At 41.7% G+C, this 19126-nt stretch overlaps 1 protein-coding gene across 1 annotated transcript; it reads right to left on the bottom strand.

Moving 5' to 3' along the window:
• Positions 1 to 678: 678 nt before the first annotated feature.
• triobpb (TRIO and F-actin binding protein b) lies at positions 679 to 16025 on the bottom strand. Its single transcript, XM_010896701.3, has 13 exons — positions 15591 to 16025; positions 10072 to 10128; positions 9508 to 9576; positions 9311 to 9400; positions 9062 to 9171; positions 8349 to 8787; positions 7396 to 7636; positions 7121 to 7232; positions 3700 to 3859; positions 2978 to 3091; positions 2708 to 2794; positions 1797 to 2002; positions 679 to 1675 (listed from the first exon to the last, which is right to left on the bottom strand). The coding sequence occupies exons 1-12, from the start codon at positions 15594 to 15596 to the stop codon at positions 1841 to 1843; spliced, it is 1647 nt and encodes a 548-aa protein (XP_010895003.2). The 5' UTR covers positions 15597 to 16025; the 3' UTR covers positions 679 to 1675; positions 1797 to 1840.
• Positions 16026 to 19126: the final 3101 nt, after the last annotated feature.

The raw sequence follows: 19126 nt of genomic DNA, 5'->3' as shown, positions 1-19126 counted from the left end.
AAATATGGATGCCACACACATTTTACTGCTGTTGGAAAAAGGGCTTTATAAATAAATTTGATTGATTGATTTTATTTAAATAGGGACATTGAAGTTGAATGCAAAAAAATCCAACATTTACTAAGCCTAACCTTTACCTAATTTTTTTTTCTTCTATTTTTCAAAATGGGAACAGGAAAAAGTCCCCTTTAGTAAATTCTTATTTAACCAGTTTTGGGATATTTGTTCCCATAATATTGTTAGATTACACACACACACACACGTTTGTACAGCTACCCTCATGGGGACCAGAAAATAGAAATTGCATGATCCCTTGCCCTAATCTTAACCCTAAACCTAATCATATACCAAACCCTAAACTTAACCTCAATAAAGTAACATTTATGCCTAAACATATCCTAGATTTAATGCCTAACCTTAACCCTAAACTTAACCAACACCACCTGGACCTTAAAGAAACCCCAATTTTAACTATAGAATCAATTGTAAGTTTGACCCTAAACCTAAACCTTGAGCCGGAAATTGACTTTTGCCTCACAGGGACCGGCAAAAGGTCCCAATGAGTCAAATGTTTTCTGGTTTTACAATGCTCATTGGTACATTCGGTCCCCATGAGTTCAGGAAGACCTAACCCACACCCACACAACACGCACACTACACGCACACTACACACATATATATAAACATGTATTTTATTGACTGTAAAAGGATGGTACTTTACAAAGATATTACATGTCCTACACATTAAATATGAAAACCACATGGTGTCTAAATTCTCATCTAATCAAAAGAAATTGGCTCATTGATGCAACACTACATATTTGTGGCACAAACATCTCTACACAAAGTCTGGAGGTGAACGTTGAAGGGATGGGATCGTAACATTTCAACTTTAATTAAAAAAATAAAAACTTGCAAGATGACAACAGTTCATTATAGTTCTACAAGCAATTTTTCAGACACAAAAGGCACCGTATAACAGAAAATGCACATATTCAGATTATCTATACACTAGGAATGATTGCGATTTCCAATTTGGCTTCCCAGGAATTTACAGTAACAAACCGCAAATGTGGCTTTCTGTATCAATCCCAATGGTAAAAGAGACCTTGCACATGATATTACACTCAGTAAAGCTACTTACAGGTCTGTGAAGTAAAAATAAAACAATGACAACCACTGAGAGCAACCACTGTTGACATAGAACATTAACCTGTACAAAGCCATGCTCCGAGATGAAAGTTGGTTGGTTTTCGGTGAGAACTACATAACTCTTACTCCGCTTTTGACAGTAGCCAGCCTGCAAAACCTACTGTTAACATGGTGGCCACTGTAAACCTGTAAACAGTAAGTGTACAAAAGGCATGAAAAGAAAGGTAACACGGTACTGTATCAGGTCACATCCATCACACCAAGAGGAATCTTTCCACAAATGTTCCAGTTTCTCAGACCAATATTTTCATTCACTCAGTCTTGCACAGTCACAATAAAAAAGGAAAAAAAAAAAATTATAAAAAAGTGCAGATTGATATTTGCGCGCCCCAGTGTAATATGACCGATCAGCGGATGCTATTCTATGCCACTCATTGGCTGAATGAATGAAAGCTAAGGCACTAGCATGCTCCCCCTAGCCGACATCTTCCGTTGTGAAGACTCACGCTCCTCTCCCGTTTCACTGGAAAAACAAAATGTCACAGACAATCACAGTTTAACTGTAAGTGCATTCAACTGACTATTCCAAAGCGTTGCGAACATGATTGTCCGTTGCTGTTAATCAACTTGGGGAGGGTCTATACCTCTATCACTCTGCGTCTCTGAGCAGAGCCCCCAGGGCAGTGTCTCAGTGCTCCAGGCTGTTGCCTAGATTCTGGCCCTCCTGCAGCGCCGTCATGGCCAGTCTCAGGTGCTCCCTCAGGCTCTGGATCTCCCGCTCACTCCTGGCCTTTACACCACTCAGCTCATCCTGAACGACGTTATACCGGTCACAAGCTGACTGTTTCTCCTATCGGAGAAAGTGGACAGCATTTAGGGTTTTACCATGTCATGTGCCAAATTAGCAAATTAGCAAAAAGGACTGGCAACCAGGCTGGTAAGAACCCATAGAGGTTACCGAATAGACCAAGTGCAGATCATTAACCCTAAGTCGACACGTGTCATGTTTCAGGCAGAATGTTTTCTAGTGGTTAGAGCATCTTTCCAGTCACCAAAAACCCATGTCAGCATGGTGAAATATCGGTCATTCTGTTCCTCAACTCTGATGCCAGGTTGTTGCTGTAAATGAGAATTAGTTCTCGGTAAACTAACCTGGTAACATGGGGAATACATACTGAATAAATTGTGGTTGATTCTGAACATTGGAATATTAATCTACAAGTTAACAATGTGTGTATGTAGTAAACAATGCAGCCTTGTCTTATCTATTGGTTGGGTATAGAGAAAAACACTGTAGTGGCTACTGACCCAGCATTTTCCTGATATTTAAAATAGACAGAGATCCCTAAAATGTTCTACACACGTGTATGTTGTATGTAGATGTTTTCCTGTGACTGTTGCTCAGTGTCCTTCCACTACAGGTCCTTCTCAATGGCCCCTGCAGCCATGATCTAACGTCTTAGTCTGGCGTAGTGAAGGACTCTACACCCTTCAAAATGATTTATGAAAAACGTCTGTTTGAAGTGTTTTCAGTCATGTGCCGGTGTATCAATACCGTGTTCAGAAACTGCAGTTCACTCCTCAGACAACCGATCTCCTTGTGTAAGTAATGCACCTCATTCTCCTTCACCCTGAGAAGAACCTGACAAAAAACCAAACAGATCTACATTAAAAAACACCTCTGGGTGCAGTGTTTCGGGTGCGTTGTCAAGTCGATGACATATTCGTTGCAAAGCTCAAAAGGCTTTCCCTTTTTATTTCAAACATAAGCTTATTATTGAGGGTCTCTCTGCGCTGGAATCGGGTTCCCTTCCTCCTGACTCACCTCCAGCTCACAGAACGGCCTGGCCTGGTTGTCATGGGAAATGCCTTCGGACACTTGTCCTGTGGCGACGGAACGCATGCGGTCGATCTCCTCCATCAAACGGGCCTGCAGGACCTGAAACATTCAGGTAAGTAATGAGCACATGGCCGAATATGATGCGTCATATGGATATGTAACATGATAAGATGAAGTCAATAAGGGGTCAATTTGAAGTTGGCACTAAAGGGGAATTTCTCACAAAATATCTTTTCACGTTTTCCTAGTCGATCCGCCATGTCTCAAAAAAATCATAATTTAGCTATCTAAAAAAGCTGCACAGCCGCGTCAAAATATGTCGGCATATCTAACTTTGTGAGTTGTCTTTTCTCTTCTATGCGAGTCATTTCCCGAAACTATTCCTAGTCATAAGCTACCTCAGACAGATCTTTAGCGAGAAGCCACATGATGACAGTACATTTGGTGATTTCTTGGTCAAAATCCAACATAGTACCACCCTTAAATTCCACATAAGTTGTTACTAGCTGCACGTGTCTTATGAAAACAATCAAATAGATAAAAATAAATAAATTGCAACATGAAGACAATGTTAGTGTATAACGCACATTTTGTTGACAGCAATTGGCTATGTTTAAACTGTCTGCTCTGATTGTCTTTAACAAGTATTAATCCATAGTAGGGTACACACACTGCTGGTCGCAAGACTTGGGCTCAGGTGGGCTCACCTGGTTCTCTTTTCTCAGCTGCTCCATCTCTTTCTCCTTGCGACTGAGGTCTTTCTCCCTCTCCCCACTGCTCTGCTGAGCCCTGTTCAGCTCCAGACATTTCTGGGAGTATCTCTCAGACAGACTGGACAGTTCCCTCTGCATGGCCTGGGTCTCTACCCTGAGGGGGTGAGAGAAAAGACTCAAATCTTGAATAAATACAAATGTATAACATGCTTAATTGGCAGCCTTGATAAAGATTTTCACTGTTCAGTATTTGTATATCCTTATTTAATTAAAAGCTCTATAACTGTTTATAATGCAATGTTATTTTATAATAATTATTAAGAGAAGATTTTTGTTATAAAAAAAATATCCCAGATTGATGTGTTAACATTATTGGCTCTCCTAAAAGTTAAAGAAAATCAAACTACATTTTGCTGTGTCTCAAAGTATCGTGAATTTAATTCGATTTTTTTCCCACTGTACGCCACGATTAAGGTGATTTCTATTCATGTGAAATTAAATATGTAAGTCAATACCCATTTTACACACACTTTTAACAATATTTGAATGCATGTCATAGCTCTGACTGGGCTCTTAGCCACTCCACTGTAGCTATGGCTGTGTGCTTCGGGTTGTCATCAGGCTCAAAGTTGCATTTCCTTTCCAGTTCAGGCCTTCTGGAAAGGGTTGTCTTAAATTGACTTTTACATGCATTGGTCCATTTCATATTCTCTTTGATCTGAACAAGTGCCTCACTCCATGATGAGAAGCATTCCCCTAACATGATGCTTCCACCACCTTGCTTCACAGTAGCGATGGTCTTCTTTGGGTGTTTGATTTGCGGCAAATGTAACATGACATTAAGCGTAAAATGTTGGATTTAAATTCTGTCAGACCACAGAATGTTTTGCCACATGGCTAAAGAATCTCCTGAGTGTTTTTTGGCATGCACACTGGATTCAGTGTGGCCTTTTTTAGTGATGATTGCCACCCTACTATACAGTCCAGCATTGTGCAGTGCCTGGGAAATTGTTTTCACATGCAGCAGTCTTGGTCATAAAAGCTTACAGCTCTATAAAAGTTGCAATTGGCCTAGTTGCTCTGTCATTAAGTTTGGACAGACCACTTGACTTAGGCAGTGTTTTGTTGGTGCCATACACTTCACTTTTTAATAATCATCGGGACCATAATGTAAATAACTGCAATATTACATGCGGTAGACAATTCACTTTGTGCTTTTGAAGGTAACTGGTTACACCTGAGCTAATTTAGGGATGTTTTACAAGGGGGTTGCAAATAATTTCACTTCTAATGTAAATGCATGAAACTGAGGTAGTGAAACATGTTAAAAGGTGCAAGTGGGTGTAGACATTCTTACACTGTAAATATTGTGTCCCATATTCCTAGCGACCAATGATTTTAAGCTTGTTACTCTACATAAGCTGCCCCGTTATTGTTAATGGTGAAATGTTAGCACTCACTCTCACTCATTATTTACAATTCCTTCTAAAATCCAAACAACTAAAAGCAAATCCATGATCACACTATTAGCTGATGTCAGGACTGAAGTGTCACACTGAACTGCGCATGTGCAGGCCATCAAATCAAAGGCCATAAAAAAAAATAAAAATCTGTTTGTCACTTTTACATGGTTAATTACATTACCTTATCAATCCAGTGTTACATGGTAATAATGACAGTAATGATCGTAGACACTGGCTTTGCATTCAGATCTAGAGAAAATTAACAGCTATAGAAAAAAATATATGCCACCACTCCCATTGACTCATTCTGGGCTGTGGAGTCTGCCCTGCAAATGTTCCTGGGAGCCTCAGGGTTAAAAACCTCTTTTCAAAGAGGGAGGGAGTCGGACACTGGTCCTCAACTTCCGGATCAGTCATTTTATTCAGCGTAAAAATAACTAGCCATGACTTTGCCTGCCCTGGAGCAGGTTCATCCACAGACCTGTTGCCAGATAAATGTACATGGCTAAAAGATTAGCCACATTCATAGGACTGGACCTCTCCAGCTGTACTCTTTTTAAATGGCCAACCTGATTCAAACCCTAATGGCATCCTGTACAAGGTTTACCCTGCACTGACTGTGTACAGTCCAAACAGTAGCCGGCATTGTTTGTTTACATGGCAGATTACTACACGGTTTTATTTTCAAAAGGTTTGCTAGCAATCCTGGCTGGAGGACATTGGATTTCCTGCTTTTCCCCTCCTGATTTGGAAAATGTGAAAGCAGGCTTTCGAGATAACCAGGAAATTAGTAAGGTTACCCAATTTCGCAACCCACGACATAACAGTCTTTCTATATGGTGTAGAAAATGGGGTGTTACAATATCTTGAGGATTTTTTAAATAATAGCCAGACGCTGACCTTTTCCCACATCCATTTGTAATTTCAGTGTCAACAACTATGATTACTTTTACCGCTGACACATCAAATATGCTTTTCCCAACTGCCTTGTAAAAGACTAACACTATTTTAGAACTTATCAAGTCCTGATTTTAATAATAGAAAGCGTTGAAATGACACCCACCTGACCCAGATTGTGATTTATAATGGACCTTTCGGACTGCGTAAACAACAACAGTAATCTTATCATGGTTTTCTTAGGAGATGTTGGTTTAGAACACAGCCCTCCAAGTGTTCTTGTTCTAATTGCTCAACAGGGAGGACTCAAAAAAGCACTATCTATTTTAAGACTCTTCTTTGAGTCACAAAAGTGCATTGAAATGACACAGGATATAATTCACACATTGTATAGGCGTGTGACCACTTGAAGAAACTCCTCTCATTCAAACCGTTGTCATGTTTTTTGTCTTACATTGCGCCTACTGCAAATGTTCTATTAATATTACCATGTTGTTCGAAGTATTTTCATATTTCATCGTCAACAAGTGCAGTGAAACGTGCATTAAAGGTGAAATTATCAAAATCAACAGTGAAAGATGGTTATGCATATGCTTTTCATAATGCTATTTATGTTTACCGTTATCCATACAAACAACTATAAAGGGTTAACACAAACAAGTAAAATATGTTTTTATAAACACTATGACCAAGATATGCATATACACACACTTAAGACACCTTCAGTGAAAAACACATTGTGTAATATGTTAGGGTATTACAGTGGGAGTTGGGAAGCCTCTGGGAAAACTAACAAAGGGCTAATCCGTGACCAAATGTGCCTGCATTCCTCAAGTCCCAAAAAGAACCAGAGTGGTAATTGCCTTAAAGACATGAGGACTTTGTGTTGAGTCTCTCTACATTAAACATTTCTATCCCTAACGGAGTCCTGTTGAATGTCTTGTGCATTAGCACGGCACAAATAAGGCACGAAGACAGCGTATACATGTAGAAATGTGAACATGCCCAGCTCATGTTTTGTATCACATAAGTGAAGATGTGTGTCGACCACTCACTGCTGCTGTGTGCGTAGCGTCTGTGTGTCAGCACTCCCTCCCCCTAGCCTCTTCGCCTTCTCCACCTCATGCTCCAGCTCGTCCCTGTGGGCCTTCTTCAGCGCCTCCACAACTGAAACGGAGGAAAACAAATGTCACCGGCATGAATTCACGTCATGTTCTCCCGCGTTCCAAACACGCTACCGTAAAACCTTAAACGAAGGTCTACGGACTCCACCGTCACGTTGCATTTTGGGTCAGACATGCCTCAGACAACCCTGCACCCCCCCAGAGACCTCGTGCCGTGGCCAGGGTCTCCTCTCGCAGCAGTCGGTCTCTGTTCCTCTCCAGCTCCCGGGTCTCACGGGCATGCTGCTTCTGGAGCTCCTCCAGGGCCTGTCGGTGGGCCCGCTCCATGGCCTCCAGGCTGCGGCCGCACGGTGCCTCCGGACCGCAGCCGTTACCCCCGCCTCCGCCTGCCCGCACCCCCCCGCCTCCCCCCAGCAAACTCTCCAGCTGCTGCCTCAGAGACGCCACCTGGGTGTCACAGAAGGAGGGGGGTAAAGCTCACTGAGAAACGGGGGGGGGGGACTGGACTGGACTGGACTGAACAGAAGCGGGTTACGTGTGGGTCATGATGTGGGACGGTTTAAATGCCATTCTCCACGTGGTCATATTAACCCGACACATCATGTGGGTCACAGGTCACAGTTCCAACCAAGGGGTAGTCTTATGGACTCTACGGACCACGCACAAAGGACCCCCCCCCCCCCCCCAATGGAAGGAGTAAATATTTCTGGATTAGATTCCCCAAAATCAATAACGTGGCTGTAAGTATCAGATTCTCTCAGATCAATAATGATTGCACGGTCGGCATGAGTCCAAAACTGACCCCAGTGAAACAGCAGTCAGCAACACACAATGTCATCACGTGACACAGCACTCAGACAGAACGAGACTTTCAGCAGTGTTTCCGCCACCAAGGGTGAGGATCAAGAACCAATAGACTGTTGTAATCTTTTGTTTATCAGGGTAAACAGGTAAACTAACTTACACACCATCCCCCTGTGTGTTAAAGAACTACTGCAGAGAGCCTAATTACCATCAAGCATGCATTAAAGGGAGCCAGCATAGTGTTAATAGGCTGAAAGGAAAGAGTTTAACTTCATCTGTGGATCAATCTAGATGAACGGTACATTTGCATTCATTATTTTGTGTTTGCAAATTGAAAAACAACTCCACGCACTACCTCCCTCTGCAGCGCCTCATTGGCTGGCTGGCTGGAACGCGAGCCCAACGGCAGTAGTGACCTCATCTCTTTTAAGGGCAGACGCTCAAACTCTGCCCACTTTCTCTCAATCTCCTCTTCTACCCTTATCCTCGGGTCCGAGTCTACACCCGTCCCTTTCCTCAACAGCACCTGCTCCCACGCGCTTCTGGTCGCTTCTCTGCTCCTCTCTTCCTGCCATTGGCTGTGCTCCCTGCCCTGCCCCTCCCCTGCCTGCCTCTGAGTGGTTGGCACAGGGCTGGAAGGGACAGGCACGGGTGATAGCTCCACGCAGTCAAATCGGTGTACAGCGGGGGCAGACGACGGGGTTTCCGATCGAGCATCACCGTGGCGAGAAAGTGAACGATGAGTTGGCGCCAGGGAGCGAGAGTTTTCTTTGTCACTGCTGCTGTCAGGCAGTCTGGAGGAGAGGAGGGACAGGGAGGGTCTGAGTCAGACAGGTCAACAGGCGGCAGAACATTAAGTGACTGTGCACAGAAATATCACTACGCAAAAGAAAGCCCTGGTGACTCATTATGTAAGCAACATGGCATTCTGAATGATTAATGAGTCTTAAAGTAATCCTCCACTGTCCAAGGACACTGAAGAGCGTATACCCGCTTTAGAAAACAATAGGACTTCTTTATCAGACTTGTGGATTTGCCAGCTGGGACACAGAAACAAGAGGAACTCACTGCGTAAGGTCTGGAGAGCTGCTGGGCCGAACACTCTTCCTCAGAACCTCGATCCAGTTCCTCCTGATGCCAGCTGTCATGGCAGACAGAGTGACAACGGCCTCCCTCGTCTGACCAACACAAAGGAGAGGAAGCCAGAGGTAGAAATGCAAAGGTTGTGGTGAGGAAGTGACTGGATGAGGAACGGACAGAGATCCTCACACAAAGCAAAAAAAGAACGAAACAGTGACACTAATGAAAGACACTCACCTGTATCTGAAATCCATAGTTCTTCTCTACATCAAACTCTGAAACTTTTACACAAGATTTCAGGTCAATCTCCCCATCCAGGTCATCTTTCTGTGAGAAAACAATTAAGAACATACAAGTAAGGCTACTGACCCAAAGCAGTTACGATACAGCCCAACAGTTAAATGACGATAATGTTAAAGCCAATTAACACGTACCTCCTCCGCTCCAGAGTCTCTGTAGTACCTCAAACCAGCATCCTTCAACACAAACCAGTGCTTCTTCCACTGCGGGGACAGATTCCACCAGTTAAACCAGCACTATATGACAAATCCATTGCATGAATACATAAAACGCGCTGAAGGAATTTCACTGCAAGGTATTTAATTCAATTTAAGGGACCAATGAAACCCAGCCACGCACAATAGAAGACATGAGAAAAACTAATGCTATAAATCACCTGATTGTTTGTCCCCTCAATTCAAAGTTAGTCAATACACAACATGGAGACCTAGCACATGATGATACAATAAGCCACATCTCATTCTCAGTCACATCTGGCTAGATCACCCCTGCTGTGCCTGCCTGGGCACACAAAGTTATTACTGGGATCACACATGGATAGTCTGCAGCTTTCTCATTAGGACAAAAGGAAGGGGGATAAAACAACCAATGGAAAAGAAGGGAGGGAAGCCTGAGACAACCAAAAGAGGTGAAATAGTTTGACTTCTGACTAGAGAAGACCACAAGGTGATGAACAGAACAAAAAATATGATTTTTACCTCTCCATTCTCATCCAGTTTGGACATCCAGCCCTTCTTAAAGTTAAGGAGGTCGGGCTAAAGAATGAAGAGAGAGAGAGAGAGAGAGAGAGAGATTCTGGTGAACTGACATTCATGGAAGTAGAAGAAATGACGCGGGTGGAGACTATAGGATGTTCATATTAATCGACATTATTCCAAACAGACTTTCAACAAAGGACAGGCATGTAGTGGCACGTTGCACAACCCAAACACATGAGTGTATATTTAAATGTGTATAGACACTGAGGGGTAAAAGGTTCACACATGTGTTAATGGCAACAGGAAACAAAAACACTCGCATTTAAGAAATGTGTGAGAGCAAAAAATTATAAAAACATACAGTAACAGTAGTAGCACAATTCACAAAGACCAGTGGAACAAGCTAGAATGTTAACCAGGACCAAGAAAACAGAGCACACCACTCCAGTTCTTAAATCTATGCACTGGCTTCCAGTCAGTTACAGAATAGATTTTAAAGTGGTGCTTTTAGTCTATAAATCTCTGAATGGTTTAGGCCCCGAATACATTTCTGATATGTTTGAAGAATGAAAACCCAGCAGGGCTCTTCGATCCATGAACTCGGGTCAGCTAGTAGAGCCCAGAGTCCAGACTAAACATGGCCAAGCTACGTTTAGCAGTTATGCTGCACACAACTGGAACAAACTGCCAGATCTTAAAACGCGCCACAAGCGTATACATTTTTGAATCCTCTTTTTATCGTGCGCCTATGATTGAGTGCTTAAACTTAACCACAGTTTCATTTTTATATTATGTTGCTTTATTGGATTTTTGCATTTCTCTTTTTCTTTGTAAAGCACATTGAATTGCTTCTATATTGTTTTCATCTCCTGCTGATTTTGTACATTTGCCCACTGACAAAGAAATTACCAGTATATAATTTTAATGGTAGGTTTATTTGATCAGTGAGAGACAGAATATTATTCTCTCCTCCTTGGTATCTCAATCCTTGCACTCCAGCGCTAGGATGAACCCATCAGTCCCTTTGTGAGAATCTCTGCATCGATGTCTTACCCTGCACTCTCCATGTCTGTACATTTTATATTCACCCTGGATGAATTACAGTTCCCAGAACTGTTTACTGAACCACCCGGTGTCTCAATCCTCGCGCTCCAGCACTTGGATACATTCGTCAGTCCTTTTGTGAGATAATACCCTACATCGATGTCTGAACAGCAACACAAGAACTTGTATTATCCGTCATCAGCAGATTGTTACATTTACAGAGAGGTTATTCCTCTGATAGCACCAGAACTTGCATTACAGAAAAATCATGTATTGGTAAAACAGAAAAGTAGAAATACAATTCTCTATGGACCCCCTGCAGTGTGGTTAGAGAATTGTAATAATCAGACTTTTTTTATACTATTGCATTTTCTTTTCATTGTAAAGCACATTGAATTGCTTCTGTGTATGAATTGTGCTACATACATAAACTTGCTTGCTACGTTTAAGCATTCACTCAGTGTTTTTAACCAGGATTTAAAAATTGATAAGTTCGGGACACATCTAAGATCTTCTGGTAGTTTATTCCAGTTGTAGGCAGCATACCTGCTAAATGAAGCTATGCCATGTTTAGTTTGGATTCTGGGATCTACTGGCTGACCTGAGTTCATGGATCTACACTGCGTGCACAATCATTAGGCCAATCGTATTCCTCAAGATTTATTTCATTGTGAAACAAACACAATGCTCTCAGTCAGTCCAAAATATCATTGAACCTCAAACCTGAATGTTTACAAAGGAAAACTTGAGTTTTGGTCTCTCTCAAGGGAATTAGTGTGCACAATTATTAGGCAACTAAATTATAAAAATAATTTATTCTAGAGTAAGTGCAACAAATAAACAACAAAATGAAAATTAAGTAACATTGCTGGCCTTTCAAAAATATTCAGTGACCGATACAGCCACCCTTCTTTTCAATAACTGCCATGAGCCTTCCATCCATGCAGTCAGTTTCTTGATCTGTTCACGATCAACTTTCACTGAAGCAGCAACCACAGCCTCCCAAATGCTGTGCAAAGAGGTGTATTGTCTTCGCTGACTGTAAATCTCACGATTGAGAAGGGCCCACAAGTTCTCAATAAGGAAGGGGTAAGGAAGGGTAAGGAAGTCATTATTCGGGCATCTTTGAGGCCCTTGCTTGCTAGCCAAGCAGTGGAGTACTTGGATGCATGTGATGGAGCATTGTCCTGTATAAAGTACACGGCCTTCTTGAATGCTGCTTGAAGAAAGTATCTTCCAGAAACTGGCAGTAGGTATGGGAGATCCATGAGTTTCAGTCCATCTTCAACCTGAAAAGGTCCAACTACCTCATCCTTAATGATAGCAGCTCATACCAGTACCCCTCCTCCACCTTGCTGGCGCCTGACTCGAAGTGGTGCCCTGTGTCCATTAGTGATCCAGCCACGGGCCCGTCCATCTGGTCCATCAAGAGTCACTCATTTCATCGGTCCATAAAACCTTTGAAAAATCTGTCTTCAGAGATTTTTGCCCAATCTATATTCTTCAACGTGTGAATCTTATTCAGTGGTGGTCTTCTTTCAGCCGTCTTGACCTTGGCCATGTCTCTGAGCACTTGACACCTTGTACTTCTGGACAGTCCAGGTAGGTTGCAGTTCTGGAATATGGCGTCACTGGAGGATATTGGGTTCCTGGTAGCTTCACGTTTAATTCTTCTCAAGTCTTTGACAGTTAATTTGCGTCTTTTGTTCCCCATATATTTTTTGGACGCCAGTTGACTATTTGCTTGTCCGGTGGTCACACCTCAATAGTTTAGCTATTTAAGAGTGTTGCATCCGTCTGAAAGGCATTTTACAATTTTATGACTTTTCAGTGTCAGTTAAATCTATTTTATGGCCCATTTTACCAGAGGTCATGAAGCTGCCTAATAATTATGCACACCTTGATGTAAGGTGTAATTCACTGTTTCCACACCCTCCATCCTTACACAGATACATATCACCTGAAAATGATTCAATCCAATGAGCATTAAAGTTTATATGGTTTGGAGTTGGAAAATGGGCATAGAAATAATAATACGATCAGAATACTCACTTGCCTAATAATTGTGCACACAGTGTAAGAGCCCTGCTGGGTTTATAATCTTCAAACATATCAGAAATGTATTCAGGGCCTAAACAATTCAGTGATTTATAGAATAAAAGCACCACTTTAAAATCTATTCTGTAAAGATTTGGGAGTGGTGTGCTCTGTTCTCTTGGTCCTGGTTAACATTCTAGCAGCAGCATTCTGAAGGAGCTGCAGCTGTTTTACAGTCTTTTTGGGGAGTCCAGTTAAGAGCCCATTACAGTAGTCAAACCTACTAGAGATAAAAGCATGGATGAGCTTCTCTGTCTATTTGGGACACCAAGCCCTTGATTCTGGCTATATTTTTAAGATCATAGAATGCTGTTTTGGTGTCTGCTTTGATATGACTGGTGAACATGAGATCGGAGTCTATCCGAACCCCAAGATTACGCAACTAGAGCAGAACATCATCTGATCAAGAGATGTGCAGGAACGCTACTGGTTCCAACATCGATCAATCTTTTAAAGTCAGAATAATAAGGTTACTGACATGTCAGTAGCAGTCGCAAATATTCATACAGGTTATTTTGATTTAAGAGAGTGACAGGAGCAGTGATCCAGCATTAAGATAAGGCAACTTTTTCCATCCACATTCCTCAGTTTGTTTGGTTATCACCTTCAGCCCTCCCCACTTTACCTGGCATCACTGCCTGTTCTCACAGGAACGCAATCTGTCACACTGTAACCAACGCAGTGCTTTATTCTAACCATTCCATGATAGAGCAGCATTAACACGCAGTGTTTTGATGGAGTACATTCCTGTGGACATGTGGATATTTGTTACTATTTCACGATTTACAGATTGTAACAAAATTACAATAACTGTGAAAATGTCCACTTTGTTATAACTTAATAAAAAAACTAAAGAAAAACAAATTCCTTGAGGTAGAGTTAAGAATACTACTAGCTTCGATCGCTGGTGTTGCCAGCCCTTTTGCAGAAATAACTTCACATAGGTGTTTCTTGCAAATGCCTATCAGTCTTTTACATTAACTGGGAGGAATGTTTGCTAACCGTTCCTCATAGAACTGATGTTTCAGGGGCGTTTTTGCATGTATGGCCCACTTCAAGTCCCCCTCAACATTTTTATAGTATTAAAGGCAGGGATTTTCCAGGGCCATTGTTATTCTTTTGCCATTCCTGTTATAGATTTGCTCCAGTGTTTTGGAGCACAACACGTGACAGACTGGGTTTATCTTCACATTTTGACAAGTGGGCCCACGTTCTTCTTTCCACAATGGTCAGAGAGTGGAACGGTGGACTTTAAATAGCTTGGATCAGATTTTTTTGTCCCTCCATGGGGGGAAATCTATCTTCAAGTACCTAAGACAGCTCTTTTGATCATAGCATGACCTCTTCACCATGCAGGTGTGTGGTAACAAGGTTTAGAACCTTTATGCTGGACCCTATTAAGTAATTTTAGCCATCTGGGGAGAGATAAAGGTAGACATTTACTCATTTTGTTCTGTGCAAGAAAGATGTAATATCTATTTGGCCAAAGACCACTGTGCACTGTTTACAGGGTGTTTACAGACTAATGCCTGAAGGTTATAATATTCTCCCATTTATTATTTACTCTACCAAACACTTATCTAATCAAAAGGGTCTGTGTGCGCCTGTCTCCAAGAAATTGCCTAAATTAATAGTAGATTTCATGTTTGTGTTGTCATTGGTGCCCAGGTGATATGGGCTTACAAAACAAGATATAGGCTACTAGCGTTGACATTCGATGTGAGAAACGTATAGCTGGCAACAGGAAACATCGTTGACAACTTCACATTGAAAAAATAGATGTTTTTTTCGAAGTTCCAGGATGGGGGCAACCCACCCCCATACATGCAGAAGTGTATCCTGAATAAATCTAAAGGAATAAACTAGTGTTAGATCGAGCGTGTATAGTTTAATCGTTGGCCAATTCAATTGCAAGTATTAGCAAATAAGGGATTTAATAAACGATGGGGGTGAGGTATTTGTTTGCACATGCAAGTCAACATATGGAGCTCAGTGTTGCACCAGTTGACACGTATAGCTGTAAACAATTGGATAACCCTAATGCGCTTACAAATTCTATACGTTTTAGTTAAGCCCTGATACGTCTAGATAATGACAAACTATAGCAAAGGGGCACGCAAAATGCATACAAACAAGCAATAAAATAAAGAATTACCAAGGCCACAAACCACAAGAAACGACACACCCACTCATCGAATAAAAATGTATAGGCTACATTTTAAAAACCATGTTCTTGTCTAATTCCTCCGGGAACCCCTTAACCTTCTTCCAACATTATAACATCTTGGAACAGGGTTAGGTAGGCTACACTAGCTACACAAATGAAGTGATTGTGTCATGGAAATGTGATTGAGGTAGTGGCATTAAGGCACACTTACCGTCATGTTAGTAGGATCCGGGAGGGAGTTCAGAGAAAAAGTCAAGGTTTAAAATAAAACTTTATATTGGTAATAGCTTACTCGTCGAACGAATTCATTTATTAAGCTACCGATCGGAATTGTACAGTATTCCTTCAGTTTTCTAAATTCAGATCTTTTCGGGTAAAAACTTGTCCGTCTAGCTGGAGGCTACGCGAAATTAAAACAAAACCCGCCATTTATTCCCATTTTGGTCGGTGAACCTTATCTTATCGCTCAAACTCTTTTCCATGAAATATGTCAACAGCAACTAAATATCCTAGACATCGTTGTAACAGATAACTTGTGAAATCTACTATTTCACAACTTTTCTAGCAGTTTGTTACACAGTCTCTCGTTCTGCACTCCCGTCCTGTTTGCCACTTCCTGGGCGTATACAATACAAATCGTTTGAGCAAACAAGACACCTAACCAATCAAGTGATAAGTAATCAGAATATTAACATACTATAAGACGGAAACGCGACAAATTAACAATATATAAAGAGGCGTACTTCCTGAACCACATAAATAGCGTACTACTAAAACAGATATCGAAGCATTCATGACATGAGTAGAGTCTTTACGTTGACAACAGGTATAAACCTTGGTAGGCTATTGGTTCCAGCCTCAATTTGAAACGCATGACCCAAAAGTTGACAAAAGGCTTGTTTACATTACGCTACTTTGGGCTTGTTTACAGTACGCTAGAATAAGACTCGAGACACTAGATTATTTTGTTTTGTAAACTTGCACATAATATCTCCACCTAGCCACCTTCCGATATCTAGCCACTTCCTAGCTTCGTTGCCATCATTTCGAACGAATCCCCTGTAGTTAATAAGTGTGGAAACAATGTGTCAAACTCTATAACCTTCTGTGCAATGAGCACATATCGTTCAATTTCCCTGCGATTGCTGGCTAAATCCTGTGTGGACATCTCGAACATGTCGGTCTGAATACAAACTAGTAAATTGTTTGATTATATGATTATGCAAACTAAAATTATTAGCATTTTATTCTCTTGCTTGTAATATAAACAAGCCCAGGTCTCCTAGGTCATAAGAAACTCTGCAGTGTTAATTTTGTGTTCAAGTGCTGTTAACATCGGAACAATCCATCGAACACAGCTGATATTAAAGTTAGTTGGCTTGCTTAAAGTCAGCATTGGTGAAAATAGATGAAAAAATTTGCTGATTTTATTTTTCACTTTGATATGATGTACTTTTATGTGTTAATCAGTGGCATTACCTCCTACTTAAATTCCATTTTGATTTCATGTTGTAGCACAATAAAATATATAGGTCCAAGAGGGGGGAATACTTTTAAGACCAACTGTAGCCCTTAATGCTGTGTGTTGCTCATAGACTCTGGTTCCTTTGTCAATAAACCTCATCCACATACTTAACCATGCCAGTCCTCTTTCTCCTTGGGTGAATTGCACCCCAAAATGATATATATCCAGCAATTTGTTTCACACCCCAACACTGTTATCTTTCTGGAATCTTAGCCATGTCATGTCTGACCCAGAAAGAAGCCTTTACTGCGCCAATGCCACAAAAAAGCCTGGTTACAATATGCCCGGCAGCACCTTGACACACCTCGTTGCTTCTGACACACTGTAATTTCGAGTGACGAGACCAACCATAAGCATTATGTTTGGAGAGGGGTCAACAAGGCCTAAAGTGAACAGAATACCATCACAACTGAGAGGCATGGTGGTGTCTCACTGATGTTTTTTTCGGGTGCAAGCTCTAAAGGCATGGGGAATCTTGTGAAAATGTATGGCAAGATGAATGCACTATGTTATCAGAAAATACCGGCAGACAATTTGCATTCTTCTGCACCAAAGCTGCGCATGGGATGCTCTTGGACTTTCCAGCACAACAATGATCCTAAGCACAAGGCCAAGATGACCCTTTAGTGGTTACAGCAGAAAAAGGTGAAGGTTCTGGAGTGGCCATAACAGTCTCCTGATCTTAATATCATCGAGACACTCTGGGGAGATCTCAAATGTGCGGTTCATGCAAGACGACCAAAGACTGTGCATGACCTGGAGGCATTTTGCCAAGACGAATGGGCAGCTATACCACCTACAAGAATTCGGGGCCTCATAGACAACTATTACAAAAGACTGTATGCTGTCATTGATGCTAAAGGGGCAATACACAGTATTAAGAACTAAGGGTATGCAGACTTTTGCATAGGGGTCGGTACATTTTTTTCTTTGTTGCCATGTTTTGTTTTATGATTGTGCCATTCTGTAATGACCTCCAGTTGAATGTGAATTCCTTCTGATTCTTACAGATCAGGTGTACACCTGTACAACTAACCCACATGCCAGCCCGATTTTCTAATACAAATATTCACCTTTCTTTCATACCGACCAGGTCTACACCTGTACTTAGATCCAATTATATGCCTGCAAAGTCAACTCATCCAGGTCTAAATACAGAATGTACCGAAGCCTGAAAATCATTTTGAAAGGTGAAAATTATTGATTTAAATATATGCACAGTTCAATGGTAAATAAAGTACACACCTGTATTTGTTCAGATGGGGAATTGTGGTGGGCGCTCCATGAACTGGCCTCATGCACCACCACGGTGGGGGGGGCAGACCTCTGAGAAGGATGACACGTTATTTATTAGGCTACATGTACTATCAATGAGCACTTTATAGCCATAGTAGATTTGATTTACACTCACCTAAAGGAATATTAGGAACACCATACTAATACTGTGTTTGACCCCCTTTCGCCTTCAGAACTGCCTTAATTCTACATGGCATTGATTCAACAAGGTGCTGAAAGTATTCTTTAGAAATGTTGGCCCATATTGATAGGATAGCATCTTGCAGTTGATGGAGATTTGTGGGATGCACATCCAGGGCACGAGGCTCCCGTTCCACCACATCCCAAAGATGCTCTATTGGGTTGAGATCTGGTGACTGTGGGGGCCATTTCAGTACAGTGAGCTCATTGTCATGTTCAAGAAACCAATTTGAAATGATTCAAGCTTTGTGACATGGTGCATTATCCTGCTGAAAGTAGCCATCAGAGGATGGGTACATGGTGGTCATAAAGGGATGGACATGGTCAGAAACAATGCTCAGGTAGGCCGTGGCATTTAAACGATGCCCAAAAGGGGCATAAAGTGTGCCAAGAAAACATCCCCCACACCATTACACCACCACCACCAGCCTGCACAGTGGTAACAAGGCATGATGGATCCATGTTCTCATTCTGTTTACGCCAAATTCTGACTCTACCATCTGAATGTCTCAACAGAAATCGAGACTCATCAGACCAGGTAACATTCTTCCAGTCTTCAATTGTCCAATTTTGGTGAGCTTGTGCAAATTGTAGCCTCTTTTTCCTATTTGTAGTGGAGATGAGTGGTACTCGGTGGGGTCTTCTGCTGTTGTAGCCCATCCGCCTCAAGGTTGTGCTTGTTGTGGCTTCACAAATGCTTTGCTGCATACCTCGGTTGTAACGAGTGGTTATTTCAGTCAAAGTTG

The sequence above is a fragment of the Esox lucius genome, chromosome 11, assembly GCF_011004845.1.
Source record: "Esox lucius isolate fEsoLuc1 chromosome 11, fEsoLuc1.pri, whole genome shotgun sequence".
NCBI lineage: Eukaryota > Metazoa > Chordata > Actinopteri > Esociformes > Esocidae > Esox > Esox lucius.
The sequence above is the reverse complement of the archived record's forward strand: the minus strand, read 5'-3'. Positions and strand labels throughout refer to the sequence as shown.